This window comes from Propithecus coquereli, unplaced genomic scaffold, assembly GCF_000956105.1.
Source record: "Propithecus coquereli isolate 6110/MARCELLA unplaced genomic scaffold, Pcoq_1.0 Scaffold243, whole genome shotgun sequence".
NCBI classification, from domain to species: domain Eukaryota; kingdom Metazoa; phylum Chordata; class Mammalia; order Primates; family Indriidae; genus Propithecus; species Propithecus coquereli.
In genome coordinates this window covers 578668-598378 of record NW_012147986.1, presented here as the reverse complement: position 1 = coordinate 598378, position 19711 = coordinate 578668, and the positions used below count along the sequence as shown (strand labels likewise).

At 50.9% G+C, this 19711-nt stretch overlaps 1 protein-coding gene across 1 annotated transcript in view; it reads right to left on the bottom strand.

Annotated features, from left to right (window-relative positions):
• SFXN5 (sideroflexin 5) overlaps positions 1–19711 on the bottom strand; it is a 116759-nt gene that overhangs the window by 19623 nt on the left and 77425 nt on the right. Inside the window, exons 11-12 of the mRNA XM_012646494.1 lie at positions 5768–5883; positions 3767–3852 (exon numbers count right to left, since the gene is read on the bottom strand). Of these exons, the coding sequence (XP_012501948.1) occupies positions 3767–3852; positions 5768–5883 (202 nt within the window). The remainder of the gene's footprint in view (positions 1–3766; positions 3853–5767; positions 5884–19711) is intronic.

The following is a 19711-nucleotide window of genomic DNA, read 5'->3' as shown; positions in this document are numbered from 1 at the left end:
AGCTTTAGTTTGCACTCCATTAATTTGCAAGCAGGCTGCTTTGTAAGTGTTCTTTTGTTTTTTTCCCTGGCTGTCCTGACTCCCTTGCCCAACTGGGGCTCCCCAAGTGTGGAGCTGCCTCCCCCACCAGCGTCCTCAGCAGAGGCCCTGTGCTAGTGTCCCTGCCCATGAGGCTGTGGGGTGTGGGCCCGGCCCCTGCAAAGAGCCAAAGAGCTGCTGGATGGTGAAAACGCAAAGTGCCAATGAATGAGGGGATGAAGGGGCAATGTCCTCATGTTCTCGTGGGAGACTGAGACTGAGGGGGCTCCACAACCACGCCAGCCTGGCAGGAAGAGGTGGAGCCGGAACCGGATTTCGTGTTCCCACCAGAAGTCCCAGCCTGCTCTGTTCCATCGTCCTGCCTCGCCTACCCCTCAGTCCTGCAATTCCAGGGTATATGTGACACTAGCAAGTCTTTGAGGGCACAAATTTGGTCTTAGTTATCTTGATATTCCTGGGAGAATGTGGGCTGGACACTTTTCTTCTCCCCAGAGATCCTCCAAAGAGCTCCAGGGAAGGACCAACGAAATACAAGGCTCCCAGAAGACCAGACTCCCTACGTCTCGCTACCCTTCCAGAGGGGCTTCTTTGGACCCTGAGCTGAGTCAGACTATGTGGCACCCCAGACACTAGGCAGATACCGGAGCGGGGAGGTTCAGAACTAGAATCACCCCACTTCCCATGACTCCCAAAGCCTAGTTTAAGCCCCCAAGCCAATGCTACACTAACCATCACTCTACTTTCTTCAAACTCAACTTGGATGCCAACTGGAAAGGTGTCACAGACCATGTTTTTCCCCAGCAAATTACTGCAGAAGGACAGGCCCCTGGATGACCTTGGCTGAACCAGATCCCCGCCCTGCTTCTTGTAGTTCTCAGGATAACTGTAGAATGTGCTGGGAATGCAACATCCTGAGATAAAAAGGGACTATCTGGAACGGCCTGGGAGCTGTTCCCGCCCCTTCTAGAACAGGATGTCCTGCAACACTTTAGCCCAGAAATCCCATTTCCCCCAGGGTAGACGACCCAGGACGCAGTGCTTTCAGGGTCCCTCAGTTGCAGTGTGATGGGCAGATGAGACTCCATCCTCTCTTGGCAGCTTTCCTGAGCCTTCATGGACCAGCTGGTCATGAATCCTAGGCTTCTCTTGTCCCTCGAAGCCTATTTGTGCTTTGCTTGACTTGCTGTGTGAGTGTCCTGTCTCACCGGACCCCTGGTGCAGGTGACAGAGTAAGCGGTGTCCACTGAGCCTGCTTCCCAATCCCGAGGTTCAGGATTCAGCAGTCTCAAAGAAAGAAGCCCTGCCTTCCTCATTTGCCCCTCGTCTCCTTGCATGTACTTGTAGTCACTGGTATTTGGGGACAACTTTAGTCCGCCAGGGTGTGTGTGGGGGGTACATAGGGGGGTACATATATTAGGGTTAGGGGCACAGAAGTGATTGTTCTCCCAGGATCTGCTTATTTTTGTCTGTTGCAAATTTCCATATCACACCAATTTCCTTTTCTTTTCTTTTTCTTTTTGGAGACCGGGAGGGTCTCTGTTGCTTGGGCTGGAGTGCAGTGGTGTCATCATAGCTCACTGCAACCTCAAACTCCTGGGCTCAAGTGATCCTCTGCCTCAGCCTCCCAAGTGGCTGGGACTACAAGCACATGCTACCATATCCAGCTAATTTTTGTACTTTTAGTAGAGATGGGGTCTCGTTATGTTGCTCAGGCTGGTCTCGAACTCCTGGGTTCAAGCAATCCTCCCACCTTGGTCATCCAAAGTGCTAGGATTACAGGTGTGAGCCACCGTGCCCCGCCCAATTTCCTTAAATCCCAGTACTCAATGCACTATGCCCTTGCTCAGGTAACGCCAGAGGCTCCGCCCTCTTCTAGGAAGAGAGGGACCATCCTTTTGGCGGGGCACACAGGGCCCCTCATCATCTGGCCCCAATAAGCACATTTGCTTCAGCCAGGCTGGACTCTTCCATGTCCACACAACAGGCCTACACCCTGCCCAGAAAGCCCTCCCTTCCTGCCCTCAGGGTCAGCCGCAGCCCCTCTCTGGGGAATAGTCCTCCTTGCTGCTGGACCCATAGCCTTCCTCTCAAGGTCACCTTGGCCCCATTCACAAACTGCCTGCTCTCACCTGCAGCTGACCTGTGTGTGGGTCCTGCCCATCTCCCTTATAAAAATACAGGCTTCCTGACGTCAGGGCCCAAGTCTGCTCATCCCCTGTCTCCACACAGGGCAGGACCCAAACACATGCTGATTACATGATGTGACCTGAAGACCCAAGAGGCAGTGGTATGAAGAGCCCAGGCTTTGCAGCCATAGTCCTGAGCGACCCCTGGCTCCCCTGTTTCCTAGTGTGTGACCCTAAGCAGATGATATATAACCTCTCTTTACCTTCCTCTCCTCATCTGTAAAACGGGGATATCATATACTTACCTCATTGCACTGTTGTGAGGGTTAAATGAGAGCATTCATTCATTCACTCATTCATTCATCAAACACTTACTGAGCATCTACTATGTGCCAGGACCTGTGCTAGATGCTGTGCGGGGCAATAAACAAAAGGATCCACTTGCCTCCATGGAGATTACATTCTAGTGGAGCAGACAGATAATACACAACTAGATAAATAATCACAGATACTGATAAGTGCTGTGAAGAAAAGGGGGTACGAGGTGAGAGGAGGTAGTGAGCAATGGTGGCTGTTCTGATGCGGTGGCCAGGGAGGGCCTTTTTGAGGAGGTGGCATTTGGGCAGAGACCAGACTGAGAGAGGACTGGGATGTAGTGTTTAATAAATGTCAGTTTCTATTATAATTAGTACTGTGGGAATGCGAAGGTCCCCAAACTGGGGAGAACCCCTTGCCCCAGAACCCCAGATGGAGTGCCCCAACCCTGTCCTTATCCTACACACTCCCGATTTCAACTGAGGCCTCGAGGTGTCCCCACTGGGCAGAGCCCCCAGGAGGATGGGAGGGAGGGAGTTCCCACTGTCACCTGCACAAGCCAGGGGTCTACACCTCCAGGCACCCTCCACCTAGGACCCCTCCCTGCCCCGCCCCCTCCCAGGTCTGCCCTAACCCCCAGGGCCTGCCCCCACTGCTCAGCCGCTCTTCCCAGCAGCACTTCAGGCTTCCCGATTCCATTTCACACCCATTAATTAATAGAATCACTCTACCGTTGTTACAATGGTCCCTTATTTCTTTACAGTCATGACAAATATGAGTTCTTGGAACATCCCTTCAGAGGAGGGAGGGGGTTATCACTACTTGTATTTTGTAAGCAGACATCTGAGGTGGCGATTTGCCTCACAGTAGGTGCCTGCGAAGGGTGCTGCTGGCCCCAGACCTGGGGTCTTCCTACCAGAATCCTCAGACTCTGTCATCACCCATGGCCTCACGCTGTTCCCTGAGAGCGAGTGAGCGCACACACACGCACACGCAAACACGCACATGCCCCAGCACCACCAGCTCCTCAGGGCAGGGCCAGTCTCGTCCACCCCTCACAGCACTCAGCACGGGGCCCTGCGTGGCAAAAGCCCACAAAATCTCACAGAACCATTCCAGTAGCACCTACCTGGGACAGTCTGAACATGGAGCAGAACACTTTCCTCCCTCTGAAAGCAAGGGGGCTGCTGGCTGCTCCCCAGGCCCTTGCCCTGGGCCAGCCTGGTCCCCTTCCCTCTGGCCCTCCTCCCGATGGCGGCCCCTCGGTTCTGGCTGCCCCAACTCACTTCTCCAGCATGGACATGACGATCGGGGGTAGCACCAGGATGGGCATGGGCAGGACGACCCGGGTCAGCGCCGTCTCCAGCAGGGCCTGGGGGCGGGCAGAGGCTGTGGTGAGAGGGGTGGGGGATGGCAGGTGGCAGGATGGCAAGTTCTGCCCGGGAGCCCCTGGGTGTGTGTGCCGCTGCTGAGCACATCTGGCTGAACGGAATTATTCATGGAATTGCTCACGAAGCTGTATCCCAAACAACAGCAAAGAGCCCCACCTGTCTTCTTGCCAAGCACATTTGAAAGAGCAGATTCCCCTCACCTGCCACATGTGGGGGAGGGGTGGCAACACAGAAGCGGCCCCAGGAAGGGGCCTTGCCAGGGAGGTGGCGGGTGCAGCCTCCCCTGCCCCGGACTGTGCAGGGCTGGGAAGAAGCTCTGAAACCAAGCAGGCTGGAAGGACGGCACGAACAGCAGGGGCCTGCTGAGCCACGGTGCTCATGGTGCTGAGGGAGGACACCGATTCTGGGACGTATTTAGCTGACGTCCCTTAAAGACAAAGATTCAGAGGATCTGATCTTGTGTCTCCTGGCTCAGAATGAGTCTTTCTCAGTGACAAGAGGTTGGCTTGGTAAGGGGCACGTGCCCCTGCTGAGCACCTGCAGGGTCTCCATCGGGGGTCTGCCTGGGCCCTTGCTCTGGGGGCTCCCATGGGATTCCTGGGGGCAGGGGTTGTCACAGCCCAGGAAGGGCATAGCTCAGGGGCAGTTCTGCGCTTGGACAGCCATTACAGTGAGTTCCTTTAAACCCCCGGCTCCCCGTCCTCAGAGAAGGCTCCAGGAGCTGCTCACAGCCCACGGGTCCCTGGAGTCTTTCCCCAGACAGCAAGGGGCTGACCCAGCCGGCAGAAAGAGGCCCAGGGTTTCTTTGCTGTTTGGCACCATGAGGAGGAGTTGTCATGGTGCCTCCCTCACAGGGGCTGGGGAAAGAGTAGGGTTGGGGTAGGAGACTGGTGTTGGGCAGGAAATTGAGGCTAAATCCCCTCTGATGATGGGCTCAGGGCTGAAAATCTCTCCCAGGAACCTGGGCCTTTATAGTCAGTCTCAGGCAGGCTGGGAGAGGGTCCCTCCAGTGTCCGGAACAGGAGTGGGGAGGATGGGAGGGTCTAGTGCCAGTGCAGGGAGCAGAGAAGCAACGTGGGCATGGCACCCCCAGGCCCTCACCCCTCGCAGGCCTTGGAGGGGCACTGACTTGGACAGGGCTCTTCCCAGATCCAGGACCTCATGACAGGGGTGGGTGCTCCGCAGCTGGCAGCCCCACCCCGCCACGCCACCCCCGCCCCATTCCAGCACTCACAGGCCAGAGCCCAGGGCGGAGGGAGGAAGCTGGAAAAGCACAAGGAAATGTGCACGTGGACTGAGGTTTTTTTTAAATTAGGATTGCTAAAGAGGGCAAGACCAGGGAAACTAGAGATGAAAGAGGGTCTTCTTGTGACAAAATATTCTTCTCCACACGCTGGCAAGCCTGAAATCCCTCAACCGCAGTGCACTCACTCCCTGCAGAAGTGCCTGCTAACCCAGAACCACAAACCACACACCCCCAGGCCTCCCCTTCTGACCCAAGAGGATGTGAAGGCCCAGGGAGGCAGGCCCCTGGGGCCTGGGGAGGGGAGGAAAGTTCTGGGGAGTCCCCTCTGCCCTCACCAATTAACACCTCATCTGGGTGAGGTGATCCGAGAAGCTGGGTGAGGGGCTGGGACAAGAGATGGGATGTTTCACAGCTATGAGGGACTGTCCAGGGGGACAGGCTTGGCTGGGGCCAGACCTTGAGGCCTGGGGCTCGTGCAGATGGAAGGCAGGGGTGGAGTGAGGCGGAGACATCAAAAGGACAAAGCCAAAAAAAAAAAAATAAAAGGACAAAGCCAGGGTACTCTGGAGAGAAGCCCGGAGGAATGAACACGTTAGGGGAAAACCAACCCCCTCCCTGTTGCTGGCCTCCCCACCGGCCCCTTGACCCACGTGTCTGGCTGCGATCTTGGAGGAGCCCACGAGGTTGCCATCACCATCCAGGACATCAATCCCTTCCTCCAGCTCCCCGTACCGCATCAGGACCACGTTGCAGATATTGGCGCTGGCTGGAGAGAGAGGGGTGCAGGGAGCAGGGGTGAGGGGGAGGATGTCATTCCCCCATGGGGGGAGGCCACTGGGCTCCTACCTCACCCAATCCTCCCTACCCCAAGCCACAGGGCTCCGCGTTCGAAGGCAGTGGGCAGAGGTAGGGGAAGGCCAGGTTCTGTTGTCCACCTGCCTACCAGCCTGGCAAGGGATGTGGGGGCCTTGGGGGCCTGGCGAGCAAAGGTGGAAAGAGCCAGTGTTAGGGAGGAGAGCTGTTCAGGGCTCAAAGAGTGGCCAGCTATCGAGGGTGCTACCCTCCTCTCCTCTGGGACAGGCCCTGCAGACAGGCAAAGTTGATGTCCATCCGGGAGGGCCACATCTCCAGCCTGAAGACACATCCCCACTGGGGCCTGATGTTTCACCATCAGCAACTCAGGCCCTTGGGCTGCCCCATTCTCTTTAAATGTCAGTCTCCACATCCATCCTGTCACCTCAGAGTGAATCAAGTTCCCAGGGATTTGCTTCCCTGACAGCAGGTGCTGGAGCAGGCAGGAACCTCAGTGCTCACCCAGCACCACCCCCTCATCATATGGATGGAAAACTGAGGCTCAGAAAGGGGGAGTGACTTATCTGAGGTCACACGGCAAATGGGGACAGAGCAGAAAGGCTTCAATGCCTAAGCCTCTGGATACCTGGGGACGCGAGGGTTGGGGGGGGCACAGAGTTCAAGGCAGACCTTCTATATTCTTGATTCCCACGGTTGAGTTCCTTCCTTTGGTGTGTCCCCTCCCCTGGCCTCAGCTGAGATCTTGGGGACCTGGGCTGAGGGGTGGGTTCCTTGCTCCTTAGTTAAGCACTGGATGCTGAAGTCTGGGGGCCACCCGTCAGCTCGTGACTAGCACGGGAAGCCTATTTCTGCTCCCCTCGCCTGGGGCTCACACGGCTGGCCCGGGCCTGTGGCCCAGTGTGGGTGCCGCCCTCGCCTGAACCCCTCCAGCCCTGCTTCAGGATGGAAGTGGGGAGACTTGGGAGTGGTGGGCAGGTGGGGAGTGGGGGGTGACAAATGCAGAGCCCGCCTGCCTCACTCCTCCCCCAAAAGCGCCTTGCTGTGTTTAAAGTTTTAATTTTTGCTAATTAATGTCAATTAATTTTGTATAATGAGTGTTTAATTTTGGGGAGTGTGTGAGCCTGGGAGCGACTGCAGTTCTGGGCTGTGAACGCTGATTAGCATCAACACCTGCTGCTTCCCCCTCCCTCCAGTGGGGGGGCACCAGGGTTTGGGGAGCTCGAGGGTGGTGGGGCCTAGTGGGCAGGCAGAGTGGGAGGGAGACCACAGATGCTCCCGGTGCCCGAGCCGACGGCTGGGGAGCCAAGCGGTCCAGGGTGCCCACAGCTGGGGGATGGGGTTCTGCAGGTGAGGCATGCCTTGAGACCCTGGGGTCTCCGGGCCTCAGTCTCCTGTTTCAATAAGTGGGGAGGTGGAATAAACAGAGGGGAAGACCGAGAGGCTCTGCAGTCTTTGGAGAAGAAAAGCAGAAGGCCAAATACAGTTTTGAAATGTATTTAGAGCACATACGCCATCTTTGAGCATCTCCACTGTTTCCACGTGACACTCAACGCAATGGAACCCACAGACAGACCCTCTGTGGCTGGAGGTTAAGCCCTGCACCCCTCCTGCCCAACAGTGGGCATGCTCACCTGTCTTAAACGTGGCTCTTCACCAGGGGTGATTTTTTGATGCATTTGGCCATGTCTGGAGACATTTTTGATGACCACAGTCTGGGGGTGGGGATGCGGGTTGCTACTGGCATCTAGCGGGTGGAGACCAGGGATATGGCTAAACATCCCACAACGCACAAGACAGCTCCCACGACAAAGAATTACTTGGCCCAAAATGTCAACAGCACTGACACTGAGAAACCTTTGTTTTAACCCCAGCCAGAGATGACAGAATTAGGAGGGTGAATCTGAGGTAAGGGAGATTTGATCAGCAGGAAATGGGGTGGAGGAAGAATTGGGAGCCTGGGTTTGGGGCATCTGGGCTTGAGTTTCAATCCTGGCTCTGTAACTCTCTCTACTCACCCCCAGAGGTGAGCTTCTGTCAGTCCCAGGGCCCCCCAGGGCTCAGGGTCCAAGAAGGGCTCCCAGGGTGGCCTCAAGAAGCTGGCACCCAGCCTCTTTGTGCTGGGGACGTGCCCTCTAGTGGCGGCATGGATGCTCTGCATCCCCCACACCCCTGGGGCTGCCAAGGCTCCAGTTCCTGGGAGACCCAAGAAAACCACTGGATAGTGGGATGTTCTGCCCTGAAAGGCATCAATCCCTGTCCTCGGAGAAGCCCTTCCTCCACACCACCGCCACCGCCATTCCAGGAAAGGCAAACTTACAGGAACATGGTCTGAGGGATGAGCATCCCCTTAAGGTCGGGCGGCTGCCAGCTCACACCAAGAACTTGAGCCACCGCCACCTCAACGCCTGCTCAGCTTCCCGGAGTATGAAAGGAGCAGCATCAGGGACTCCCCGGGATTTCTGGGTGCCGGCTGAGCTCGCGCAAAATGTCAACTTCCGCACCTGTGCCCATGCCAGGTCAGGGGAAGCTGGGAACACCTGAAACATCTCTAGCCCCCATTTTGTGTGTGTGTGTGTGTGTGTGTGTGTGTGTGTGTGTGGCAGGGAGACAGACAAAGAGGAGACAGTGTGGATTTGGAGGCGGCGGCTGGCCAGCCCCAGGCTCATGGTGGCATCTCCCTTACTCTCTGCAATCCCCAAATGTGAAATGCAGGGCAAGCAAGACAGAACGGGACTTTGGTTCAAACACAAACCCACTGGAGACAAAAGATGCAGCATGAAAGGAAGTGAAGGCCCAGCCTTCTTCCCCTCAGACAGCCCCTTCGGGATATCTTTGGGGGTGACAATGCCCTGTTTCATCTAAGCTGCCTGGATGGAAAAAAGAGAAAACCCTAAAAGCCACCTCAGAATGATGGCAATCCCCAGGTTTCTCCCTTGAACAGCCAGTTCTTACTGCCTAGTCAAATGGTACATGCCTTATAATCTCTTCTGTTGACTGTGTACACTAGTTGTCCATTTGTTGAGCACCTGCTGTATGCACAGGCTACTAGCCATCCCTTCCTTTGAGCAATGAGAATGTCAGTCTGTTACACTGATTTCATTTCCATGATCTCATCCAGAACTTTTGATTCTGTCATGTCACTTTCAAACCTTCCCTGGTCCCTCCCATCCCACTCCTGACAAGTCTACCTCCCATGACAGGGACACTTAGAGCCTAAGCAAATGGCGGAGGGAAGACAGATAAAGAAAGCGCAACCATAGGCCATGGGTCTTCTCTCTAACACATGGGCAAAATCTATTATTGATGGTATCAGCAGGTTAATTAAGCAGTCTGTTAATGATAATGTTAAGAAAGCTGGCGTATTTTCAACTCAGATTGTCACCATTCAAGACTCAGGCATAACTGATGTTGGAGCAAGCAACGCTGGGAGATATCATGGAATGAGATGGGGGAGGGGGTAGAGAGAGAGAGAGAGATTTTGCTTCTTGCTGATGGCAAGCTCAGTGTCAAGTCCTGAGGAAAATACGCTCTTGACTGCTGCAGATGTTCTCACATCCGACCCACTGCAATGCAAAATCATGCAGATTGCAAACAGCTAAGGAAGCAGCCCATGTAGACGGGATAGTGTGGGGAAGAAGAAAGAGCAGTAGACAGAAAGACAAATGTACTAGGAAGTCCTCCAAAAGAAGACCACAGGGGAGCCTTCCCCCTGAACTAGTGCAGGAATAGACAAGCAGACCAATGCAGCATACTTGCCTAGCAACACACCCGCCTGTCGGGGACATTAACTGGTGGTAAAGCAGTTATATCAACTACCAGGGAAAGGACCGTTTGAACATGGAGGTGGAGCAATGGGCTATTGATTTGGGGAGAACAAAATATAACTCCTCAATTCCAAGATGCATTTTCCCATATTTTAATGTTTTAAAAATCATGATGTGCCTTACAATGAACGTCAGTGGGGAGGAGGGAACCTTATCTGCTACCCCAAACAACTGCCTGTACCGTGTGTGAACTTAGCCACACATAGAGGTATCTGTTCATTCAAGTGTCACCTCAGCTGACCACAGCAATCCATACAGAATTTGAACTTAAACTTAGATTCCTAATTGTTGCCTAAAACATCTTTCTAAAACTTACGCTATAATGGAGCACGGACATGAAAAGTTATTGTACATGCAGAAGATCGTCTGCCAGATACCAGGCAATGCAATTAAAGACAGTAGAAATTGCCAAACCATAGATAGCTACCCTAAAGAAATGCTTGCCCATATGTACAAAGAGACATTTACAAGGATGTTAATTATAGCACTGTTTGTAAGAGCAAATAATTAGAAACAACCTAAATGTCCACCATTAGGGAACTCACATGGGAAGATCTCCAAAACAAACTGTTATGTGAAAAAAGCTACTAAGTATGTACATGATTTACTATATGTAAAACCCCGTAATTGGTACACACACATATGTGTGCATATATCCACAGGTTACATTCTGGAAGGTTCATACCTCACAGAGGGGTACCCTTGGAGAAGAGAACTCAATTTGAGAATTAGGGGTTGTTGAAAGACTTTCACTTTCTTTTATGCCAAATTTTTCTCTATTATTTGAATTTTTACCATGAGAATATAATCATGTTTCCTTAACTTAAAAACTAAAAGAAATTGTCAAACTTCTTGAAGAAGATCATACAAATTTTAAAGCCAGCAGGATTGGTGTGACCTATTCACGGATCCCACACTTAGGCATTTATGTCAGAAACCTCCTAAAGAAGCTGAGTAACTTTAGGAATATTTTTTCCTTCAGGTGAAGAAAAACAATCAAACTGCAAGAGTAATCAAATCAGAAATGCAGACAAAAAATTCCCAATATTCTTTCGTATGCTTTGAAATTATAATGTCAATCTCAAAGAGGCTAAAGGAGTCAAGATTAGAGGCAGAGATTACAAAAAGCAGTGGTGGCCACAATGTTGTGTTTAATAACCAATATCCAAAAGAGAATTAGAAAATGTGAAGAAAGCTCAGACTCCAACTCTGGCCCTGAAGAAAATGACTTGTATTGAATGTGGAAACAAATGCTTGCTTATTCCTTCCAATGAACATTAATTATAGTTCTCTCCTCTCTGAAAGCCTATTATATTAATAACTCTTATAACTGAGGCATCTTAGAAATGTGGTGTTCAAGATCTAGTTAGAAACCATATTATAGCAAATGGGAGGCCAGGCATGGTGGCTCACATTTGTAATCCCAGCACTTTGAGAGGCTGGAGTGGGAGGAATGTTTGAGATCAGCCTGGGTAATACAGCAAGACCCCATCTCTACAAAAACACAGAAAAATTAACCGGGTATGGTGGCACATGCCTATAGTCCCAGCTACTTGGGAGGCTGAGGCAGGAGGACTGCTTGAGCCTAGGAGTTCGAGGTTGCAGTGAGTTATGATGATGGTACTGCAGTCTAGTCTGGGCAGCACAGCAAGATCCTGTCTCAAAAAAAAAAAAAAAGGAAATGGGAAACTGGGAAAATATATTTATTATGTATGATAAACAAAAGGCTACTAATATTAATCAATGGAGGGTCATGGTGACTGACTCTTAATAGCTGTTCTACCCCCAAAAGATTAGTCCAAGCTAATAGTGATAATTTTCCCTGGTCAGGAAGGGGCATGTGACCCAATTCTAGCCAATGAGGGATATCTGCTGGGGACTTCTAGGAAAGGTTTCTTCCCATCTAAGGCATGGCAGGCAGACAGCCTCTTGTCCTCTGGACATTGTCTGGTCTGGATGTGATGCTTGGAATTGCTGCTGCCCCTTCCTGAACGTGACAGGAGCTAGCCTGAAGATGAAGCCCACCAGGAAGCTGACAGAGCAGAGAGTTGGGAGGAGGGCCCTGGATGCCTCCCTGAAGACTTGTCCTTTTGCAAAGTAATAAATTCCTTTATTATTTAAGCCAGTTTGAATTGGGAGTTTCTTCTAAGTTCAGCCAAAAACATGCATAAAATATACAAAGATCTTTAAAAAATATTAAGAAAAAGATACAATGATCAAAATCATAGAAAGATATATGAGTAGGCAATTCATAAAATATAAAATCCTAATAAACATAAACTCAATCTTACTAACAGTCAAAGTCAGATTTCTGAATCTAAGAAAAAAATCAATTTGCAGGAGTTCTTTATATGTCTCGGAGACTAATCCTACTTGGTTAAATGGTTTGTTTCCAAATAGCTATTCCCAGCCTGTGGCTTGTTTTCCTCACTTTGTTTCTGGAGTCTTTTGTCACATAGTTTAATATGTAGTCAAATAAACAATACTTTCCTTTCTGGTATACACTTTTTGTATTGTTAAGAAACTCTACCCCTACTCCAATGTTCATCTACATTTTTCTTCTAAAAGTTTGAAACTTTTACTTTTCACATTTAGGTCTTTAATCTATCTGGAGTTTATTATGTGTATGGTATGAGATAGGGATGTCCTTGTTCTCTATACTAATTGGAAATCCAAATGCCCAATATAGTTAAGAAAAGGTTGTCAAACACACTGGGCATTGGAAAAATGCAAAGTAAAATGAGAAATGAACCATTACAGGTGAACAAAAATTTAAACAAAATAATACCAAATATCAAAGAGGTGTTGAAGAGGACATAGGGAAACAAAAATCCATACCCTGCAGATAGGGTAAAAGCCTATGTGCCCACTTGGCAATACCTAGAAAAGCTGCAAACGTGCATACCCTCTAACATTCTCATCCCGTTTCTAGGTACATGTCCTAACTGGTAATTCTCAACACCAGCTGCACAACTGAAACCAAATCTGAGGTAGGGCCCAGATCTAACTTTTTTTTAAGTACCAGATATTCATCTTCCCACCAGATTTGGTTTTATGCTCCCTAGGTGACTGTAACACAGATCAAGGTTTGGAAACCCTGCCCAGGAGAAACTCTTACTCACGTGCACAAGGACATATGCACAAGGTAGTTTAGAGCCAGACTGTGGTATAATAATGAGAAACTGGAAACAACTTAAATGTCCCCAATTAATCAACTATGGGTAGTCATATAGTAGAATGCCTATAATAGCTGAAATAAATGTATATATATTAACATGGATAAATCTCAAAACCACAATGAAAAGCAAGTTTCAAAAGCAAGTTACAATATGATACAGTTAATGTAAATTTTAAAAATATATAAACAATACAATTGATGGTTTATGGTACATAAACCATATGGACTGTAGGTCGGTAGCCTGCCCTGGGGAGAGAAAGAAACCAGAATCAAAAAGGTAGAGGGCATGGAGGGCTTTGAGTGTATCTAATATTTTATTTCTCTGTTTCCTCAATTTTCTGTGTTAATTGCAAAATTAAATTTCATAATTTAAAAAAAAGCCACAAAACCAATTGTTGTGGCTATTAAAAAGGATAAATTAGAATCTTATGACCACCATGAAAAGATATCCAAAATTTATTGTGAGGTTAAAAAGCAGTTTACAGATTAGTATAATACATGAACCCATTCGTATTAAATTATATTTATAGAGGCATATTGACACTATATATCAATATAATAAATAGGCAGAAATTCACACACTTTTAAATGTTAACTTCAAGTTGGAGGGATATAGACTAAACTTGTCTCTGGGGAGAGAAGTAGGATATTTAGCTCTACAACAGTTACGTACTATCAGAAAAAAAATAGAGCCATTTTCATTAAAACAAACAAAGCACCATAAGACTCGAGTTGCCAGTCTGGCTCCAGATTGATGTTGGACAAAGTACTCCCAGACTCCACTTCCTCAACTGCAAGTAGGAGAAGGTAATGCGGCCTCCCTTCCCCTTCTCTCTTCTCTTCTCTCCTGCCTCCCTTCCTTCCACTGTTTAGTTGGCAACATGGTAAATGATTCAAATGGTGTAAAAGGGTAAATTATAAAAATTAAGTCTCCTTCCTAATTCTGATCCTTAGCTTCGCCCCCTCCCCATCTGAATGCACATTTGTAGCTTTACTAGATATTGCCAGGTGGGCACACAGGCTTTTACCCTACCTGCGGGGTATGAATTTTTGTTTCCCTATGTCCTCTTCAACACCTCTTCGATATTTGGTATTGACCCTCTTTTAACATTTTTGTTCATCTGAAATGGTTCATTTCTTATTTTACTTTGCATTTTTCCAATGCCCATGATGTTTGAGAACTTTTTCTTAACTACATTGGGCATCTGGGTTTCCAAATAGCACAGAGAACAAGGAGGTCCCTATTTCATACCATACACAAAAATGAATTCCAGAGGCAACCACTGTAGCCAGGTTCTCAGGTGGCTGCCAGAGATAGTCCATGCATTAAAAGCGTACATGTATGTACCTCACACCACCTTTACCCACACGCACACACTCCCACACTCAAATCACAGCAGAATAAAGCCCCTCTGCCTTTAAAGGAGTGATGATTATCAGATAAGGATGTATACCCTAATATTTGCTTGATTTCACAATAATCACCCTTATTCCACCTGAGAGGTGGTGCTAAATGGCACAGATTTTCTTTTAAATAGCTGGAGAACTTGGGGAGAGTTTCACAACCCATATTGAAGTGTTACCAACTCAGGACTGGGAATTTCTGGATTGAAAAATCAGCTTGTAAATCTAGGTGTAGGTTGACTCTGAAGTTTGGAATCTCTTAATATAAGATTCCTGCTAGCACATCCATCTTCTAAAAAGCTCCCTTTTATCACAGCTGCTCCCTAGTTTGAGCTTCTTCAGTGGTTCCCCATTAGCCATAAGATAAAGCTCAAACCCTAAGCAAATCCTCAAGGCCTCAGCATGCCCTCCCCAAGCAGGCCCCCGCTCCCTCCTGCACTCATAACCCCCTCCCCGCTGCCTTATACTGCCCTACTTTCTCTGCCTTCCGGGTTTTAGGAATTATAAAACCTCAACAGCATTTCCTGAGCACCTACTATTGCCAGATCCTGAGCAAGCTGCTCAGGAACAGGTGACTTGGTCATGTGTGAATGACCCCATAGCTTTTCAGGCCTGTCTACTAATCAGACACTTCCCCAAACACAGGAGTCAGGCAGCTCGTTCCAATAACAGACTCGGATTTTTTTCCTTTCTTTCAGAAGATCCTGCCACTCTTGTTGGGCTCCCGCTTATCAGAGCTACTCTTGACGTGTGGAGCCAGAATTAAACAGACTCCTTTGTTCTGGGTATTCTATCTTTAGTAATGCAGTTGAAATATGAGTGAACGTCATCAGAGGCACATGCCACGCTGCGGACCCATTCTGAGCACACAGCCCACAAAATCCCCAGGTCTCTGTCCTGAGTACCTCGGCCAAGTCAGGTCCTGGCACCTTTACACTTGCACAGCTACATTTTTTGAACAGCAAGCCTTACCTCAAACCTTGTGAGATCTCATCAGCCCACTTCGACAGATCTTTTTAGATCCTGGTACTCTTGCCCATGAATTCACAATCCCTGCCAGGTCGGTGTCCCTGCTTCTTGAACGTGAGCCACAGGCCTCCTCCATCCCAGGCAGTCATAAAATAACTGGAGGGGATGAGACTGAAGACAGAGCCCTGGGACACACCACTAGATACTTCCCTCTGGCTGACGCGGACCCACTGCCCACATCCTCTTGGGGCCTGACGCACACCAGGGGCCCATGCCAGTTCCGAGGCTGCCACCAGCGCTGGCACCCCGCCCAGCCCAGCCTTCCTTCCACGGCTCCTCAAAATCCACACCATGGTGCCCACACATTCCTTTGATAACATGGTCTAATGATCTCCCTTTTTAAAAACAAATGCCCTCTCTCTAAATAATGCTGTTCATGTTAGGTTCCTAAAATCTTCGAGGTGTTAGAAAGTGATTTAGAGATAGTATCTAACAAATTTCATCCTCTGTAAAACTTTATTGTACTTGTCACTGGAACTTTTGCTTTTTGTGTTATTTTGGGCATTGAACACCCATTACCCCCGAATAATAAGTTCCCTAATGGCAGGAATGTGTCTTCTCTTGAGGCAGGTGGAGGCTAGTGGAGCTAGAAGAGGACTAACACTCACTAGGTGCTTACGATATCCTGGGAGATTGTCATGTTTAATCTTCATGAAAACTCTAATTAGTGACACTAGTATCCCCATTTTACAGATGGGGCACCAGGGCCAGGGAAAGTTGGATAATGTGCCCAGGATGACTCAGAAAGTGGTGCGCCCATCTACCCTAGGCCTGGTGGCTGAAAGAGCGGACCCAGTGATGGTAAAAGCTTATACAAGAAAACAGAACACCCAAAAATGATTTTTAAAAATGGAAAATGTCTAAATAAACGTCCAGGTAGCCACAGAATCTGGTCACCTTTGTCATCAGGGTGAAGTTCCACTGCAAGAGCCTGATCTCAAACCTTTTGTGCCAAAGCATTTTTTGATCACTGAACAAACCCACACTGAACACTGACTGTGTGTCAGGCACAGTGGGGTCCTGCGGGGTGGGTGATGAATGAGATCTAGTCCCTGTCCTGGGGCACTCACAGTCTGATGGGTGAGGCAGCCTTGGAAACAAAATGGGCAGTCCCCAAATAGACACAGGCACACACACAGAGCCGCCATCTAACCCTGACTGGGACTCCAGCGAGGGCTTCCGAGAGGAGATGGTTTCTAAGTCGAGTCACAAAAACCTGGCGGCCAGGAAAGAGGCTGAGGCAGTGGGAAGAGCAGGCATTCAGGCAGCAGGGCCCCGTGCAAAGGCCTGGGCCCAGCTAGAGGCAGAAGAGGAGGGTCGCAAGATTCACTACAGCTGCAGGCAGGTACAGCAGGGCACGAGCAGGAGTAGGTCCAGGCAGGACTCATGGCATCCAGAGGCGTCTGAAGGGCCATGGATGTCATGTGGAGCACCACTGCCCCAGATGGAGGGAGCACATGTCACAGGGCCCAGCTGCTGCAGGCACACCCTGCTGCCTCCCACTGATGGGGGACGAGGCCTGGACAGCAGTGCTCTGCCCTGGGGGCAGGCTCTCAGGACTCAGGCAGCACTGCCACAGCCATCTCCTGGATGAGGGAAGCAGGGTGGACTGAGCATGAGGGAGTAGTGCAGCACAGGAGGGGTCGATGACATGAAGACAGTGTGGCCTGGGGGTGAAGGGGGCACAGACGTGGAGGAGTAGGTGTACAGCATGTTGGGTGCGAGTGGGAAGAAGCCCTCCCAAAGACTGCCCAGACACCCTGAGCAATGCACTCACTGGTGAGCTCAGGGATCTTTTCATGACAATGAAATACATTGTGACATTTAACATAAGGGACTGCGGGGGACAGCACAGGAAGAAGTCATTTCCTAGCAAAGGGCTGCTGGGCCGCATTTCCGGTGCAGGCAGGAAGGCTATTATCCGTGGAAGGCGTCAGCTGGCTGAGGCTTAGGGCCCAGATGGGGTCTTCACTAGCACATGACACTCATGGCTGTCCCCTGCTCCATGTGGATGCAGTCAGGCAGCCAGGGGTGACCTTTGGGGCTTCCGACCCTCCCCTACACACACCTACACAGTGCTGTGGTACCAGCCTTATAGATGTGCTTGCTGAGATGACACCTGGGGTCTCCACCTCACTAAAGCCCCTGCCCCGCCCGTCACTGTGATGTGTGCCTATTCCTCCGGCCAGTGTCCGCTCTAGGACCTGGCCTGGGCCCTCCCACCTGTTGGAAACTCCTCCCAGCACCCCCTCTCGCAAGGCCTCTCAAGAAGGCTGTGGGCCTGCAGCCCGTGGAATGGACTCCGCGCAGGGAGTGTGGTGGCTGGACCTGGGGGTGTGTATTTTCCGATGCCTCCTCTATTGACCTTTAATTACACTGTTTGCCCAGCTTCCCAAACCATTAACTTCCACCTCACAGCGACCATTCGTCAATTAACAGAGGGCCTGCTCGAAGCTCGAGCTCCTGAGCACAATTAGGCGTGACAGTCCACAAATAAGAAAGAACTAGAGAATTAATTAAGGTCTAAGCAAATTAATTACCAGTCCCCAATCGATTCCGATGCCAGCACACATGCTCCTGGGCTCACCGTCTTTCCCAACATCTCCATGTATAAATAGAAACAGATTTCCCACATGATTGCTGTTCTAGACCAGGGGCACAGCGCGGCCCTGAAACCACCTTGGCTGCAGCAAGCATCCTGGGGCTTCCCATGTACGCACCTGCTCGTGCACATGCATCGGTGCACACACACGCACACACATACACACAACCCTGGCTGAAAACCCAGGGGAGAACGTGGAGGCCTTGAGTAGCCCCTGCCACCTCTGGGCCACATACCTCAGTTTCTCAGCTGCAGCTGGCGAGGGGTCCTCCAAGCAGGCTGGGCCTGGGAGGCCTGGGGCTTGGCCAGCTCAGTGTAACTTTCAGCGAGTCTATGAAATGGGGACAGCACACTCTGCCTTCCGACCCCCCAGCACAGAATGTGGAGAACAGGGGAGAAGAGAGCCCTGCTGGGGGCACGAGCACAGCTGTGCAGACCCCTGGGAGTGCTGGGCTCTGCAAACTTGGGGAGGCATACAGTGATGTCAAGGAGGTCCCAACAGAAAGGTGCTGAAGGGGGTCTGGTCAGAGGCCTCATTTCCCGATGCGGCGACAGAGGGCAGTGCAGGGTGGGAGCAGGAGACTTAGATGCCGGCCCAAGTGTCCTCTACTTGGGTGTCTCAGGCCTTTCTGAGGCAGCACGTGTGGCCCAGAGAAGAGAAGTCTCCCCCAACCTCCCAGACTTCAGGCCGGAGCCCCAGGAGGAGCAGGGCAGAGCAATGGGAAGAAGTGACTGACTCCTGGGAGCCTCCTTGTTCCCCAGAGCTTGAGTTCCGGCCTGCCCACAAGGGTGGGAGTGAGGACGTGGTCCCAACCACTGGGCACACAGCCCTCTTGGGGATCCCCCTCACCCTGAAGAGCCCCTTCTGCTCCACTCTGCACACACATCCCAACAACCAGGGCTTAATACGATCACTCCACTTGCCTCAACCACTTCCCACGTGCACTCGCAGCTTGGCGAGTCCTGTCTTCCCATCATGCCAGCAGCCCTCAGGGGCAAAGGACCTGCTACCAGCTAAAGTATGGCTTGAGCCAGCTTCTCAATAGTCTTTAAGGGTGGCCCAGCCTGGCCCGGCCTGGCCTGCCTTGGAAAGCAGGAGTGAACGTTCGCAGGACTTAGGCCCTGCCAGAACCCAGGGGGCTTAGAGATGCTCTGTCTTGGCCAGGGGTTGGTTCCTGGGGATAAGATGGAGGAGGGACAACTGCAGGGACTGAGTGGTGGCCTGAAAGGACCAGGGGGTTTTTGAGCCCCTGGTGGGTGAGGGGCATTACCTATTCATCTCACGACTGTGTCAGTACTGACTAGGGGAATCGGCAAGTGCCCATTTGTTGGTGGGACTGGATGGACACCAGAGCCAGAGAGACGGAACAGGCCTGTGGGGAGCAGAGACCAGGGCTGGCGGTGGAAGGCAGGCGGGACTTCACACAGCCAGGGCTCGGGCAGCTGGGCCCGAGGAAGAAGCAGGAAGGGCCTGCTTCTCTCGGGATCCTGGCGAGGCAGGACTGCCAGGGCTGCGAACCACGCTGAGTGCAACCTGTGCAATGGGCTGGGGATATGCGGGATCCCAGGACCCCCAGCAGTGGCTGGACCTGTGTGAGGGAGCAATGAGAAGGTGGGAGGGGAATCAGGCTGGAGCCTAAAAAGAGACATGTCAGAAAATCTCAGACAGAGAGCAGGGACCCTCCTCCTGAAGGAGTCCCAGGGAGATTAAGACCACTCCAAGGTCACACAGCCAGCAGAGCAG